General features: G+C 45.5%; 1 protein-coding gene across 1 annotated transcript in view; it reads right to left on the bottom strand.

Annotated features, from left to right (window-relative positions):
* Positions 1–1,689: 1,689 nt before the first annotated feature.
* MEX3A (mex-3 RNA binding family member A) overlaps positions 1,690–14,540 on the bottom strand; it is a 35,420-nt gene continuing 22,569 nt past the window's right edge. The window contains exon 2 of the mRNA XM_060253815.1: positions 1,690–4,638. Coding sequence (XP_060109798.1) covers positions 3,533–4,638 — 1,106 coding nt within the window. The 3' untranslated portion in view covers positions 1,690–3,532. The remainder of the gene's footprint in view (positions 4,639–14,540) is intronic.

Below are 14,540 nucleotides of genomic sequence, written 5' to 3' on the forward strand. Positions count from 1 at the left end.
TGCTTTCTCCAAAACAGAAAATGTTACTCTTTCTTCCCCCTGCCTCCTCCTCCTCTGCCTTCCTTCCTTCTCTCCACTTCTCTTGCTGGGATTAATACAATTCTATTTAATAAAACAAGTATTATAACTTATTTTCACCAAAAAATAAAAAAGGGGAGACTGTCAGAATTAATTGAATCCCACAAGGGTTTACTTTAAAAAAAAGCCAATGAGGCCAGTTACCAAGATTTTTAAAGTCTTTGCAGGCTTTTAAAAAAAGGAATGCATAGAAAGTTGTTTTGCTGGCATGCCAGAAGAGTAACCAAGAACAGAGAGGGTGCAGTGAACACCCCTTCCTTGCGGGGTTCACAGCAAGCTGCTTTTGAAGGCAAGTGCAGATAAATTTTGGTAGCAAAGCCCCTTTGCTGGATCTGAAAAAATTGACAGACCGGAAGACGGGGTGGGTGGGGGTGGGATGCCATCACCCAGTTCAGCCCTGCTGAGGTCCACCTCGAATCTGTCAGCATTGGCTCTGAGCAGACTACATAGTGCTGAGAAACTTTGTTTGGGTTTGCCTGGCTCTCTGGAGTCGGTTTCACGTTTCCCATAGCGGCTGGCTTAATCCAGTCTGGGAGAGGAGGCTGCAGTCATTGCTGCTGTGCCACTAAAATTTAGTGACATATTGGGATTTTGAAACGAACATCGTTTGGTGTTTGCTGCAATGCTCATCTGATTTTTATGTTTTAAAGAAAGAACGAAATCCCTATTCATTTTCATTAGGTAATTTTTTTCTTCCTGTACCCAAAACGTGTTGCAGGATTAAGCCACTTTAGCTTCCAGAGCTCAGGATGGGAAGGCAAACCCCATGATAGGCTGACAGTGTCCCCTTTAGCAGACTACAGTCTTTTCAGTATTATAGTGCAGAATTTAGGACATGATCACCTTTCATCTCAGTCCTCCTCCCCCAAATTCTTTCAGTTCCTGGATAATACATATTTTGTCTTTGCTGGGGAGGAAAACACACCTGTGTCCCCCACCTCCTCCCTTAGATCACAATCAGTTGCCAAGTTTGGCAGAACACCAGTCATTTCTCCCCCTCCCCACAATAAATTTATTGGACAGGGCTGCATGTACTCCGCAATAATTCAATTATGCTATGCGAGTGTGGACTTGCAGATTGGTGATGGAATCCCTCATCCTGAAAATCCCCACCTGACTTTTTAAAAAGTAACTCTACCTGACCAAAAAGATGGATCCCCCAAAATGGTAGTCATTACCTGCTGAAATCTCAGAAGCCAGACATGAGTATATACTGCCACAGAAGCAGCTCCTGGTATGAAGGGAGACATGAAAATTTGTGACACTCCCACACCTGAAGGCGGTGGCTTAAACCATGCAAAAGAAACACATTTAATTTCCATAATTTGTACAATCTGGCTTTTCTTGGTGTAGAATTTAAGATATTATTTTTTTAAAGCACAAAAGTACACACAGCCCTGTCAGTAGGTGACTGAGGACTATCTAAAACAAATCAGCAGAGGTCAAGAGATGGTATTTAGGTGGGACAAAAGGGCAGAGAAAGAAAACATATTCCCAAGAAGCATGCAATGATTAAATGAAAGTCTCCTGTATAGCATTCAAGGATTTTAAAAACATGAATCCCAGAAACTCTTGGGCTCCTGAATCCTTTTTTTCCCTTTTCTTTCTTTCTTTTTCTCAGAACCATCTTTAACAAATAGCAAAGGTTCTTGGTTCAATAGTTCCTTCCTAAATAAGCGTCCAAGAATTGTAAGCAAAAAGTAAAGATAGGGAATGGGAAGAAAATGAAAACATTCATATATATGCATCTATAGTGGTACTGGGTTGTTCTAATTCACCCCCTTTTAACATATGACCATCTTGGCAATTTGGCATCCAGGTAGCAAGTTCAAGAAACCTGACTACATTAGGTTGCTGGGCTGCAAATTGGCGGGGAGACGAGTTTGAATAGCCCGACTCTCCTATTCCCAACACTTTCAAAAAGTATCTGATGTAACAAAACCAGGAGTCAAATGACTTTGTCTTGAAATGATTAAGGATGTTCAACAAGGCAATTCAAAATTATTTTTTCTATTTTTTGTGTTTTTTGCGCATGTGTCAGTTTGCTTCATTCTGAAAAAAATATAATATATAAAAGTTAGCAACCTCCGGAAGATCCAGATGAGGACAGCGAAAGAGGTTTTGGTCCATAAGTAAATACTCTTTTTTTCTCTTTACTTGGTTTTGAGTAACAAAAGTTTTGGTCCAGTTTAAAAAGACGAGAAAATTATATATAAACATGTTATTTCATTTTTTATTTATTATTCATTTTATTTGATTTTTTTTGCTTTCCGTCGAGATGCATGTTGGTTGTAAGTGGGCTTTGTTGCCGGTATTGCGTGAACATCTTTCTTAGGTTTTAGTGAGAAATTGTTGTTGTTCTTAAAAATCAAAAGAGAGAAAGAAAGGAAGAAAAAATGTGTTTTTTTCTCTTTTTGTGTGTCTACGTTAGTGGCTGCATCACTTGGCAAGTGTGAAGGGTGAGATGTAGATACATGGTGGTCAAGCCCCCTCCATCCCTTTAACTGGGAATTCGGAAGCGTTGGTAGCTTGGTTTTGTTTTGTTTTTGGAAATACCCTGTTAGTGACTCCTGATTTCATATTTGATGAACAAATCCCTGCTCAAATAGGAAAAGCAAACTCAAAGTTCAAAAAACTTTTGCAGTGGCTCAGAAGACTCAAAACTAAAATTGAAAAGTGGCCAGGAGGATTCTCGGCGGGGTTCTTCCAAACCCTTTTTTATTCTTCTCCCATTTCACTGGCTTTAATGTTATTTTTTCATTTTAATTTCTTTTCTTTTTTTTTCTTCTTAGGAAAAAAATAGAGGAAAAAGAATATAAAGCTCTTTAGCTGCTTCTTTTTCTTTTAAATGTTTGAGGTAATACAGTTGTGCCCTCGTTTGATCAGGTTCCCAGAGGTTGATGTTTTTTCTCTTTTTCTTTCCTGTTTCCCTTCCTAATAGCTTTAAGTTACTTTCTGAGTTTTTGACCCGCCAGGCAAGTTGAAAGCCCAACATCATCAGACCAAGATCAGGGCTGGGTTTGCTAGATGAGAAAATGCCCCCTTTCCCCCCTCCAGTAATGGTGCTAGCAGGCCACAGGCCCCACCCTACTTCCACCGCATCACTTCCTGTGTTGCTTGCAAATTGCTCATGTGTGTTGAGAGTTCTCAGTTTCAAAACGACACCATGGGCTGTTATGTAGCAATTGCCATTCCCAGTATTTCTAGCTTCTCCATCTTAATTGTATCATCACCTTTTATTATTATTTTTATTATTCTTATTATTTTTCTTAAAAAATAACATACATTGCTCCTAAAATAATTTCTTCTTCTTCTTCTTTAAATTAACTTTTTCTTTCTGATTCGTTTGTTCATTCTTCTGATGTCTGGATTTTTCTCTTGCTCGCTCTTGCTCTCTGCTCTTCCCTCCCTCCCTTCCCTTCACCCACTCCAATGCCCCTAATGATGTCTCTTTTTAAGAAAATATTCTAATGGCCTGAGTGGCTGTTGCGTGGCACACTGGACATTCTGGGTCAGTTCTCTCACAGATCCGCACGGCACACTCCATGCAGAAGAGATTATGGCCGCATGGAACTAGGGCTGCCGTTACCTCACTTTCAAAGCACACCATGCACTCCCGGCTGCTGGAGATGGACGTCCGGGTGGTGGCGGAAGCACCCAGTTTGGAAAACCCTTGTAAGGGCTCCCCCTGAGACCTTCTAGGAAGCCCAGAGAGGGTAGGCTCTTGTATAGAAGAGGATGGGGAACGATGTGAGTTTGGGTGGATAGCGCCAGTATTGCTAGATCGTTGCTGCTTAGAGAAGAGGACAGAAACCGGGTTGGTATTTTCCTGCCCAGCCCACAAGGGAGCACCAGACTCTGGAACCCCATAGTAGAGATCTTGTTTGTTGACACCATAGTTGGGAAAGAGGTAACTGTAATTGAAATCATTTTGGTCATTCAGCCGGGGAGTCTCATAAGCTGGGTCCACAGAGCAGTCGCCGATGCACCCGAGGCTGTTTTGACGGAAGGTGGAGAGAGGCTTGCAGCCAGGAGCTGGAGTGTGGACCCGCCAGGCCTCTGAGTAACGATTTTCCATGCCTGAATCAGGACTGCTGGACAGGAAGTCATTTTCGTTGTTGTATTCGAGAATCTTGCCTGTCCGGACTGCAATGTGAGTTTCAATTTCCTCTCGGGCTCGCTCCACGTTGCCTGGTGCTCCTGTGATCTCAAAGACAGGGTCCCGGTCTCGACTGGGTGTGATGATATAGGTGTTGGTCTGCTGCTGGATCCTCTTGATGGTGGCTCCCTTGGGCCCTACCACCAAGCCCACTACACGGTATGGGACCCGAACCCGGATGGTAACTTGTCCTGGCAAGGTTGGGGCGCTACCAAAAGTCGTGCCAGCCTTGTTACGAGAGGCCCGGATCATGGAGAAGTGCTCAGCTGCAGAAATGATCTCTCTCCTTGCCATAGCAACGTCCTCCCGCCGCCCAGTCACCATGAACACAGGCTCTTCACCACGTACCGGAGTCTTGATGTAGGTATTGGTCTTTGCCCTCAGAGCTTTGATTTTGCAACCTTTAAAGACAGTAAAGGAAAAAGAGGAGATGGATTAAGTGTCCTTCTTGGCTTGCTTTGGTTTCCCTCTCCCCCCCCCTCTCAAAATCTCATTCCCTGACTACTTTGGGGATAATCAAACAAGAACTGATTTCCCTCACTTTTCCAATTCCCAGGTATGAAATATGTTGAGGATGATGTATGTGGCGAGGAAGGAACAAATCTTTTTCTCTTTAAGGTTCTCATTAATTTCAAAATGAATCACCCTCCTCCCCAACAAACAAAGACAGGAGGACTATGGCTTAGTGGTAGAGCATCTGTTTGGCATGCAGAAGATTCCAGGTTTAATCCCTAGCATTGCAAGTTAAAAGGACCAAGAAGTGATGAGAAAGACTCTGCCTGCACCCCTGGAGACTCACTGAGTAAACAATGCTGACCTTGATGGACCAAGGGTCAGATTCAGTATAAGGCAGCTTTGTATAGTCATGTGTATATGTCAGCCTCCTGATCTTGAAAAGGATGCATCTTCATTCATTGAGGATCTGGCCATAGAAAGTTGCATCATTCTGAGTCAGATCGTTGACTGATCTAGCTCCACATTGTCTTATCTAGTAGACAGCAGTTCTCCAGAAGCTCAAGCAGAGTTGGGGTTCTCCTGGTTCCCTGAGTATTGGAGACATCAGGGATTGAACCTGGGATATTATGCATGCAAAATATATGCTCTTCCATTGGGCCATAGTGCAGGCAGAGATCTTTCACATCACCTACTGCTTGGTCCATTTAACTTGCAATACTAGGAACTGAACCTGGAACCTTCTGCATGCCTATCAAGTACCTTCTTCATGCAGCACCAGGGTGTTCTTGTCAGAACTGCAGGCATTACTGTGCAGCAGGGCTTTTTATGCAGCAGAAACGCCTTTGCATATTAGGCTACACCCCCCTGATGTAGCCAATCCTCCAAAAGTTTACAGCAGGCCCTGTATGAAGAGTCCTGTAAGCTTGCGGAGGATTGGTTACATCAGGGGCGTGTAGCCTAATATGCAAAGAAGTTCCTGCTACAAAAAAGCCCTGATGTGCAGGAAAATACACCACAGATGAGGTTGCTTTCATCCTTAGGAGTTAGGAAGATCCAGAAAGATCCTAGGGAGCCATTCCTCTGCCGAGATCCAAGGTCAGCTGCCTGGTTCCCTCGATCTCAGCACTTTGATTGCTAAGGGGAGCAACTAGGCTGCCCCTCTGGGTTTCTATAACTGCTATAAGCTTCAACCCAAATAACAAACACTCCTTTGGCTTTTAAATCATTGGAAGACAGGACACCGTGGAGTGAATTAATACAGTAAGTGCGGCAGAGCCCTCAGCAATATATAATAGTGAAAGGGGTGTGGCTCATTAAGCTATCCTTGGTTTGAGTGGCTCACTAGATAAGGTTCTGTGAGAGGGATCCCGCGATCAGATCTTCCCAGTCTTTTTAGAAGGTCAATAGCAGCTGTATCAGGGACCAATCTGGATTACGGGTATTACATAGGAGAGAAGGGGATTAACTCTCCTTCCCCTGCACGGATCTCTCAGCCTCTTTTCCCTTAAAATATGGATGTGTGAAGCAAGTCCTTGTTTAGAGGGTGTGTGTTTGCCTTTATTGAACCTGGAACGACTGAGGGCTGCCAAGAACGTCTGTGGATCCCTCAGGGTAAGCGCTGTAATTTAATGGCAGTGCCTCTGTGTGGCAGGCAGATGGTCCCAGGCAGGGACTTTTTTTTAAGAAAAAGCCCAGCAGGAACTTATTTGCATATTAGGCCATACCTCCTGACATCACCATTGTTTCACACAGGGTTTTTTTTTGGTAGAGATGGCCCAGCAAGAACTCATTTGTATATTAGGCCGCACCCCCTGATGCCAAGCCAGCCGGAACTACGTTCCTGCAAAAGAAAAAAGAGTCCTGGGACTCCCAGGTTCTGTCCCCAGCATCTCCAGTTAAAAGAACCAAGCCGTAGGTGATGTGAAAGACTACCTGAGGCTCTAGAGAGCTGCTGCCAGTCTGAGTAGACAATACTGACCTTAATGCGGCTAAGGAAATTGACAAACTGACTAATGCATTGTAATTAATTAAGCATCGGTTCCAGATATTTGAAATAAGTGTGCCAGACGCAGGCTGCTACCGAAACATGCCGAGATACCCAGGAAGCGTGTCGCTATCGCTGAAGAATTTTTTAAAACCTCCTTGGATACTTCATGTATTACAGAGCTTTTAAATGTTTTTTTTTAATTGGCCACAGCCTTGAGGTCCCTGATTGGATGACACACACACATGTTTTAAAATACATGAATTAAATAAATTTCCTGGCTCCCTTGGCTGCTTTACCATCCCCAGTACCATGTCTTCTACCGCATGATAATGCACTTCTGTTGTATTTCAAATGAAGAAGAAGAAGATATTGGATTTATATCCCGCCCTCCACTCCGAAGAGTCTCAGAGCGGCTCACAATCTCCTTTACCTTCCTCCCCCACAACAGAACCCTGTGAGGTGGGTGGGGCTAAGAGAGCTCTTACAGCAGCTGCCCTTTCAAGGACAACCTCTGCCAGGGCTATGGCTGACCCAAGGCCATTCCAGCAGGTGCAAGTGGAAGAGTGGGGAATCAAACCCGGTTCTCCCAGATAAGAGTCCACACACTTAACCACTACACCAAACTGCAAATGGAGTTGCAAGAGTGTCCCACAGTGGCTACATTTCTGTTAGGACATTTTTTGCACTGGTGCAGCCTTTCCAGAAGACTGCCCTTCTTAAGCGGGCAGTTGACAAGCCAAAGATAGAGGAAGGAGTAAGAGCGGGCCACTTGCCCTGCACAGGGGGAGGGCTGCTGCTTCACACCCTTCTGTCTCATGTGAAGTGGCGAGCATCAATTTCCACTGGCACCTTACACCTGCCTTGCACATGATGAAGACTGCTGACTTGTGCCAGAAGCTTACATGTGGCAAGAGTTGTTGACTTGCTGTGGCAGCTCCTGCCTGCCTCACATGAGGGTGCCCTATGTAAGGCGAGTCTGAGATTGACAGGTGACAGATTGGCAGGTGACAACCAAGGAGAGGGACTTCTCAGTGTACCACCAAAACTCTGGAACTCAGATTGCCAGTCCCTAGTTGGGGTGTGGGATCTCCTGGTTTGTAGCTTCCCCCTGCTGATTCAGGGCTATCAGAAACTGGGGGAAATTACACACATACCCCAAACAGGCAAAAACCCAAAAGTATAGTGCTTACATTATCCAGAAGTGACATAGGCATGACGGTGACATGGGTGGGGGACACTATTTTTGTTTGGGCAAAACTCTATGGTTTGAAGCTAATTCTACATTGCTGTTTGCCCCCAAACCAGAGTGGTCAGCCCCCAGGACCCTGACATGTTTACATCACCAGGAAGCAACATAGGCACAATCACATCTATTTCCTGTTTTTTCTTCCTTCCTTTCCCTTCCTGCACCCCCATCCCCTGCCTGATCGCCCTATCTGAAACTCTAGCCCCAGGGAGATTTGCCTGTCCACTTCCATTACCATCTTCCACCAGCAATTGAAGACTTTTTTGTTCAGTTTAGCGTTCCCTCAGTGGTCTTTCCTCTCCCCCCCCCCCAATGTTTTAATTGTTGTTTCTATGTTTTACATGTATTTTAGCTCTGTTTTTGATAGATTTAAAGATGTGTTTGTTGGCTTTAATGGTTTTTAAGATGAAATCTTATTATTTGTGTTTTAAGTTGCTAGCTGCCCGTGTGGCCCCATGAGGTCAGAAAGGCAGGGAAATAAATAAAAGACTGAGCTGTGATGTGGGTTCTCTAGGGTTGCCAGGTCCCGGAACTTTGGAGGTGGAGCCAGGAGACTATGGAAGTGGAGCCAGGAGCCAGGATGTGACAAGCACAACTGAACTCTGAAGAGAGTTCTAGCAATTATATTTAAAGGGACCACACACTTGTTGCACTAACAGGATAAAGGCTGCTTTAGTCTTTGGGATGACACAGAACTCTTCCAGAAGACTCTGATGGCCACTTTTTTCACTGCCACAGGAGATGGCGGCGACTACAAGCATAGCCAGCTTCAAGAGGGGATTGGATAAACATCTGGAGCAGAGGACCATCGGTGGCTATTAGCCACAGTGTATTGTTGGAACACTCTGTCTGGGGCAGTGATGCTCTGTATTCTTGGTGCTTGGGGAGGGGCAAAAGTGGGGGGGGGGCTTGTAGTGTCCAGGCTCCACTGATGGACCTCCTGATGGTGCCTGGTTTTTTTGGCCACTGTGTGACACGGAGAGTTGGACAGGATGGGCCATTGGCCTGATCCAACATGGCTTCTCTTATGTTCTTATGTCTGGGGCAAGAGATGTTCTGTATTCTTGGTGCTTGGGAGGGGCAACAGTGGGAGGGCTTCTAGTGTCCTGGCTCCACTGATGGACCTCCTGATGGCACCTGGTTTTTTTGGCCACTGTGTGACACGGAGAGTTGGACTGGATGGGCCATTGGCCTGATCCAACATGGCTTCTCTTATGTTCTTAATGCCTTCCCTCCCTTTGAAAATAATGAAGGATAGGGGCACCTTCTTCTGGGGCTCATAGAATTGGACCTCCAGTCCAATCTTTTTTTTAAATTTGGGGGATGTTTTGAGGGGAGGCATCATATGTTATGCTAAAAATTTGGTGCCTCTACCTCAAAAAACAGCCCCTCATAAAGCCCCAGATACCCACAGATCAATTCTCCACTATACCCTATGGGAATCTATCTCCATAGTGTATAACGGAGTGCTCAGGAGACATTTCCCACCCACCCCCTTTCTGATAATCCTCAAGTGAGGGGAGGGCCTCCAAACCGGGGGATCCCCTGCCCCTGCCTGGAGATTGGCAACCCTAAGGTCCTCAGTAGAAATTATTTATTAACTTCATTTATGCTGCTCTTTTCTCCCCAGAGGGGACCCAAAGTGGCTTACAACATTCTCCCCTCCTCCATTTGATCTTCATACCAACCACGTGAGGCTGAGAATATGTGAATGGCCCAAGGTCACCCAGCAAGTTTCCATGGCAGAGTGCAGATGTGAACCTGGGTCTTCCAGATCATCATACAACTTACTATCCCATGCTGCCAGTAATTCATTTTGACTTTAGTTGAGCAGGAAAGGAAAGGTCCCCTGTGCAAGCACCAGTCGTTTCCAACTCTGGGGTGACATTGCTTTCACGTTTTCATGGCAGACTTTTTATGGGATGGTTTGCCATTGCCTTCCCCAGTCATCTACACTTTCCCCCCAGCAAGCTGGGTACTCATTTTACCGACCTTGGAAGGATGGAAGGCTGAGTCAACCTCGAGCTGGCTACCTGAAAATCCAGCTTCCACCGGGAATCGAACTCAGGTCGTGAGCAGAGCTTAGGACTGCAGTACTGCAGCTTTAACACTCTCAATTTCTAACTGTAATAGAGGGATAATAAAACTGGCCTATGAACAGGGCTGTTGTAAGGATTACTAGATAATGTACTTAAAGCATCAGAAGTGCTACACAAATGCTGAAGTATTACTGTTATGATACTATCATCGCTGTAATTGTTTTATTCTCTTTCAGATTGCTGACTGCTGCTTTTAAACTGTTTTTTTTATTATCAGCTGGGTTTATGGAGGTTCTATTATTAACTTATTGATGGTTTTATTGTGTTTTAACAGTGTCTTTTTATATACTGGAAGCTGCCATGGGAGCATTTTAGGGCAGAAAGCTGTGGGATAAAGATGTTTAACTAACTAATGAAATAAATAAATAAGATAAGGAGACTGGGAGAAGCAACAATCCTACAGTGGATAAGGTTGCCAGCACTGGCCTAGGAAATTATTAGAGTAGGGGTGGGACCTATGGAGGAGAGAGTCTGGGGAGAGATTTCACCTCATATCTATGATACACCTAGGGCTGCCAGATTCCTGCTGGGGATGAGGGAAACCCTGCTTTTCTGGGATGCTTCCCCACCACCAGCCAGCTGGCCGGCAGGGGGGAAATACACCCCCAACTAGCTCCAAAGGTCACATAATTATGTCACCCAGAAGTGATATCATCACATTGCTAATATTGTGTGGCGACACTTTCGTTTTGGGGCAAAACTCTATGGTAAAATCAGCTACAAACCATAGAGTTTTGCTCAAAAACTTGCGCGTCACCCCCCAATGTCAGCAACATAATGATGCCACTTGCACCGGTGATGTCATTGCACTCCGTGCGCTTTGTGCAAACAGAAGATCCCAGAGACAACCAAGGATCCCACCACTGGCTGCTAGGAAGGATCATATACCATAGTCTGCCTTCCAAAGCTACTATTTTCGCCACTGGAACTGATGCTTATAATCTGGAGATCAGTGACAAGAAAATTTTACCGGTGTTCTGTGTGCCACAACACCACTTCAGGGGATAACCTGTAAGTGACATAGGATAGACATGGAATTCCTGGAAGTTCTGTGGTGAAACCAGAGTTTCCGGTGATTTCTAGAGCTACCCCATGTCACCTCCAGGTTTTTCTCAGAAGTGACACAGTGATGCATAGAATGTTGCAAAGCCCCTTCCCCTCATGTGCCCACCCCCAAACCTCTTGCCATTTGCCAGGCACTGCCTGGCAGCAGCAACCCTAAAATCAGTTGTAATTCTGGGAGAACTCTAGGCCCTTCCTGGGGGCTGGCAACCCTAACTGTGGAGGCAGTGGGCAGTCAGCTGACTCCCAGCCAGTTCCCTCAACCCTTAGGTTTCCTCACAACTAACAAATAACAAGCTACTTGTGAAGTCCTATTCACAAGTGAGGCTCTTCGGGAGGCCTCTTCACAGAGGAAGGATGCTGTGTTAACAACGGCCTACTCATGACTGGAAATAGTGTGAGGATAGGGTTGTCAGATCCAACACAAGAAATATCAGGGGACTTTAGAGGTGGAGCCAAGCATGATTGAACTCCAAAGGGAGTTTTGATCATCACATTTAAAGGAACCACATGCCTTTTAAATGCTTCACTTGGAAATAATGAAGGACTGGGGGACCTTCTTTTGGGGGTCATAGAATTGGACCCCTTGGTCCAATTTTTTTGAAACTTAGGGGGTGTTTTGAGGAGAGACACCAGACACTATGCTGAACTCAACTCTAACTCAAAAAGCTATGCCTCTAACTAAAAAAAAAACAGCCCCCCGCCACAGTGCCCCAGATACCCACAGATCAATTCCCTTATGGAGAGTTATTCCCATAGGAAATAATGGAGAATTGATCTGTGGGTATCTGGGGCTCGGGGGTGGTGGTGGTGTTTTTTGAGGTAGAGGCACCAAATTTTCAGCATAGCATCCGGAGCCTCTTCCCAAAATATCCCCCAAGTTGCAAAAAGATTGGACCAGAGGGTGCAATTATATGAGCCCCCCAAAAGGTGCCCCTATCCTTCATTATTTCCTATGGAAGGAAGGCATTTAAAAAGGAGTGTGGTCCCGTGATGGCTAGAACTCCCTTTGGAGTTTAATTATGCTTGTCACACCCTTGCTCCTTGCTCCACCCCCAAAGTCTCTTGGCTCCACCTTCAAAGTCCTCAGATATTTCTTGAATTGGATTTGGCAACCCTACCCGTGCCCCCACCTGGGGATTGGCAACCCTATGTGAGGAGGAGAGACTTATGTAAAGGGCTAAGGAAGAAGCAGCTTTGGGGCTCTCCTTGGCCGGAAAGGAAGCCAGGAAGAAATGTAGCTGACTTGAATGAAACCCTTTTCCCTCTGGATGCGGCCAAAAGGTTCCTGGCTTGCTTTACACTCCCTCCTCATGAAGGATCTATTTATCTTTGTCTCCCGTCACCCAACAGTTAAGTGATAAATTTAATATACATAAAACACACATGACATTATGCATGTTTAAATTTGGTTTGCCAACAGGCCTGGAAAAAAATGTCTTGTCCTTTTCATAGATATTTAATGTGTGGGAATGGACAGCTGGAGCTTTCCTTGGCATGGAGGTAAATAACATCATCCCATTAAGCCTCTTAAAGGGATGGGACATTTTTCTCCAGGCCTGTTGGCAAGCCTAGTTGAAATCAGTATGCTAGAAGGGGATTGGATAGGGTTGCAAACTCCAGGATGGGAAAATCCTGAAGAGTTGGGGATGGAGCCTGATGAGGAGGGCAGAGTTTGGCCCTCAGCAGGATATAATACCATAGAGCAGGGGTGGCCAACGGTAGCTCTCCAGATGCTTTTTGCCTAAAACTCCCATCAGCCCCAGCCATTAACCATGCTGGCTGGGGCTGATGGGAGTTGAAGGCAAAAAAACATCTGGAGAGCTACCGTTGGCCACCCCTGCCATAGAGTCAACCTTCTAAAGCAGCCATTTTCTCCAGGGGATTTATATCTGCAGTCTGGAGATCAGTTATAATTCCAGGAGATCCCTGGGCCCCACCTGGAGGTTGGCAAGCATAGCACAAGGTATTGGCTCCCTTTTCACCTACTGCAATCTGCAGCTCATAAGCACAGTAACGTTTTTCATTCATTATTCTCTACCACCTCTATGGGGTGGTGACCACACTACATGCCATCCTCCTGATATACACAGGCCATTTTGTCTGAAAGGCACAATGAGTGTTATTTCTGTACCAGTAGACATGTACCAGAACCCTACATGTTATATTGGGTTGCCAATCCCAAGGTGGGGGCCAATCCCAAGGTGGGGGCAGGGGATCCTCCAATTTGGAGGCCCTTCCCCCACTTCAGGGTTATCAGAAAGCAGGGAGGGAAGATGGCTGCTGGGCACATCATTATTCCCAATGGAGAACGGTTCCCATAGGGTATAATGGATAATCAACCCATGGATATCTGAGGCTCGGGGGGGGCTGTTTTTTGAGGTAGAGGCACCAAATTTTCAGCATAGCATCTGGTGCCTCTCCTCAAAACACCCTCCAAGTTTCAAAAATATTGGACCGGGGGGTCCAATCCTATATAAGCCCCCAAAGATGATGCTACTATACTTCATTATTTCCAATTGGAGGGGAGGCATTTAAAACGTGTGTGGTTCGTTTAAATGTGATTGCCAGAACTCCCTTTGGCGTTCAGTCATGCTTGTCACATTCTTGTTCCTGGCTTCACCCCCAAAGTCCCCAGAGTCATATCTGGCAGCCCTAGTGTTACAAGGCCTACAGTCCACAAAAGCAGAAAAGTGTGCTTCCACAGGCTTCATCCCCAAGATCAGGAATGTTTCTAAAAACACTCTCTATGCACTCTATGTTCATAGGCAGGCAATCACACATAGGTGGGAGCAGAGCCCATGGCACTCAGCTGGAGTTGCCAACCTCCAGGTGGTAGCTGGAGATCTCCTGCTATTACAACTCATCTCTAGGTGACAGAGATCAGTTCCCCTGAAGAAAACAGCTGTTTTGGAGGGTGGACTCTATGCCATTATACTCCAATGAAATTCCTCCCCTACCCAAACCTCACCTTCCTCAGGCTCTGCCCCAAAATCTCACAACCATCTGTATACGCATTGATTTCAACATGTGTAATGCCAAGCGCAAAGAGCTACGTATTTGGAAATAAGTCCATGACAGTTACTAGCCTTTTCCTTCCTCGAATTCTATTTATTATCATCCTACCCTGCATGCTTGGATTGGTCATCTATAGTCTGAACAAGAAAACTTAAAAAAAAAATCTCCCTAGCTAGTCAGCTCCGTAGAATTCTTCATTCAGGCATAGGGTTGACAGGTCTGGATTGGAAAATGCCTGGAGATTTTGGGAATAGATCTGGGAGAAGGAGGGGTTTGGGGAGAGGAGGGGCCTCAGCATAGTACAATGCCATAGAGTCCACCTCTCAAAGCAGCCATTTTCTCCAGGGGAGCTGATCTCTGCCGGCTGGAGATCGGTTGTAAAAGCGTGAAATCTCCAGGCCCCACCTGGAGGCTGGCAACCCTATTCAGGCAAGT

The sequence above is a fragment of the Heteronotia binoei genome, chromosome 1 (genome assembly GCF_032191835.1).
Source record: "Heteronotia binoei isolate CCM8104 ecotype False Entrance Well chromosome 1, APGP_CSIRO_Hbin_v1, whole genome shotgun sequence".
Taxonomy (NCBI): domain Eukaryota; kingdom Metazoa; phylum Chordata; class Lepidosauria; order Squamata; family Gekkonidae; genus Heteronotia; species Heteronotia binoei.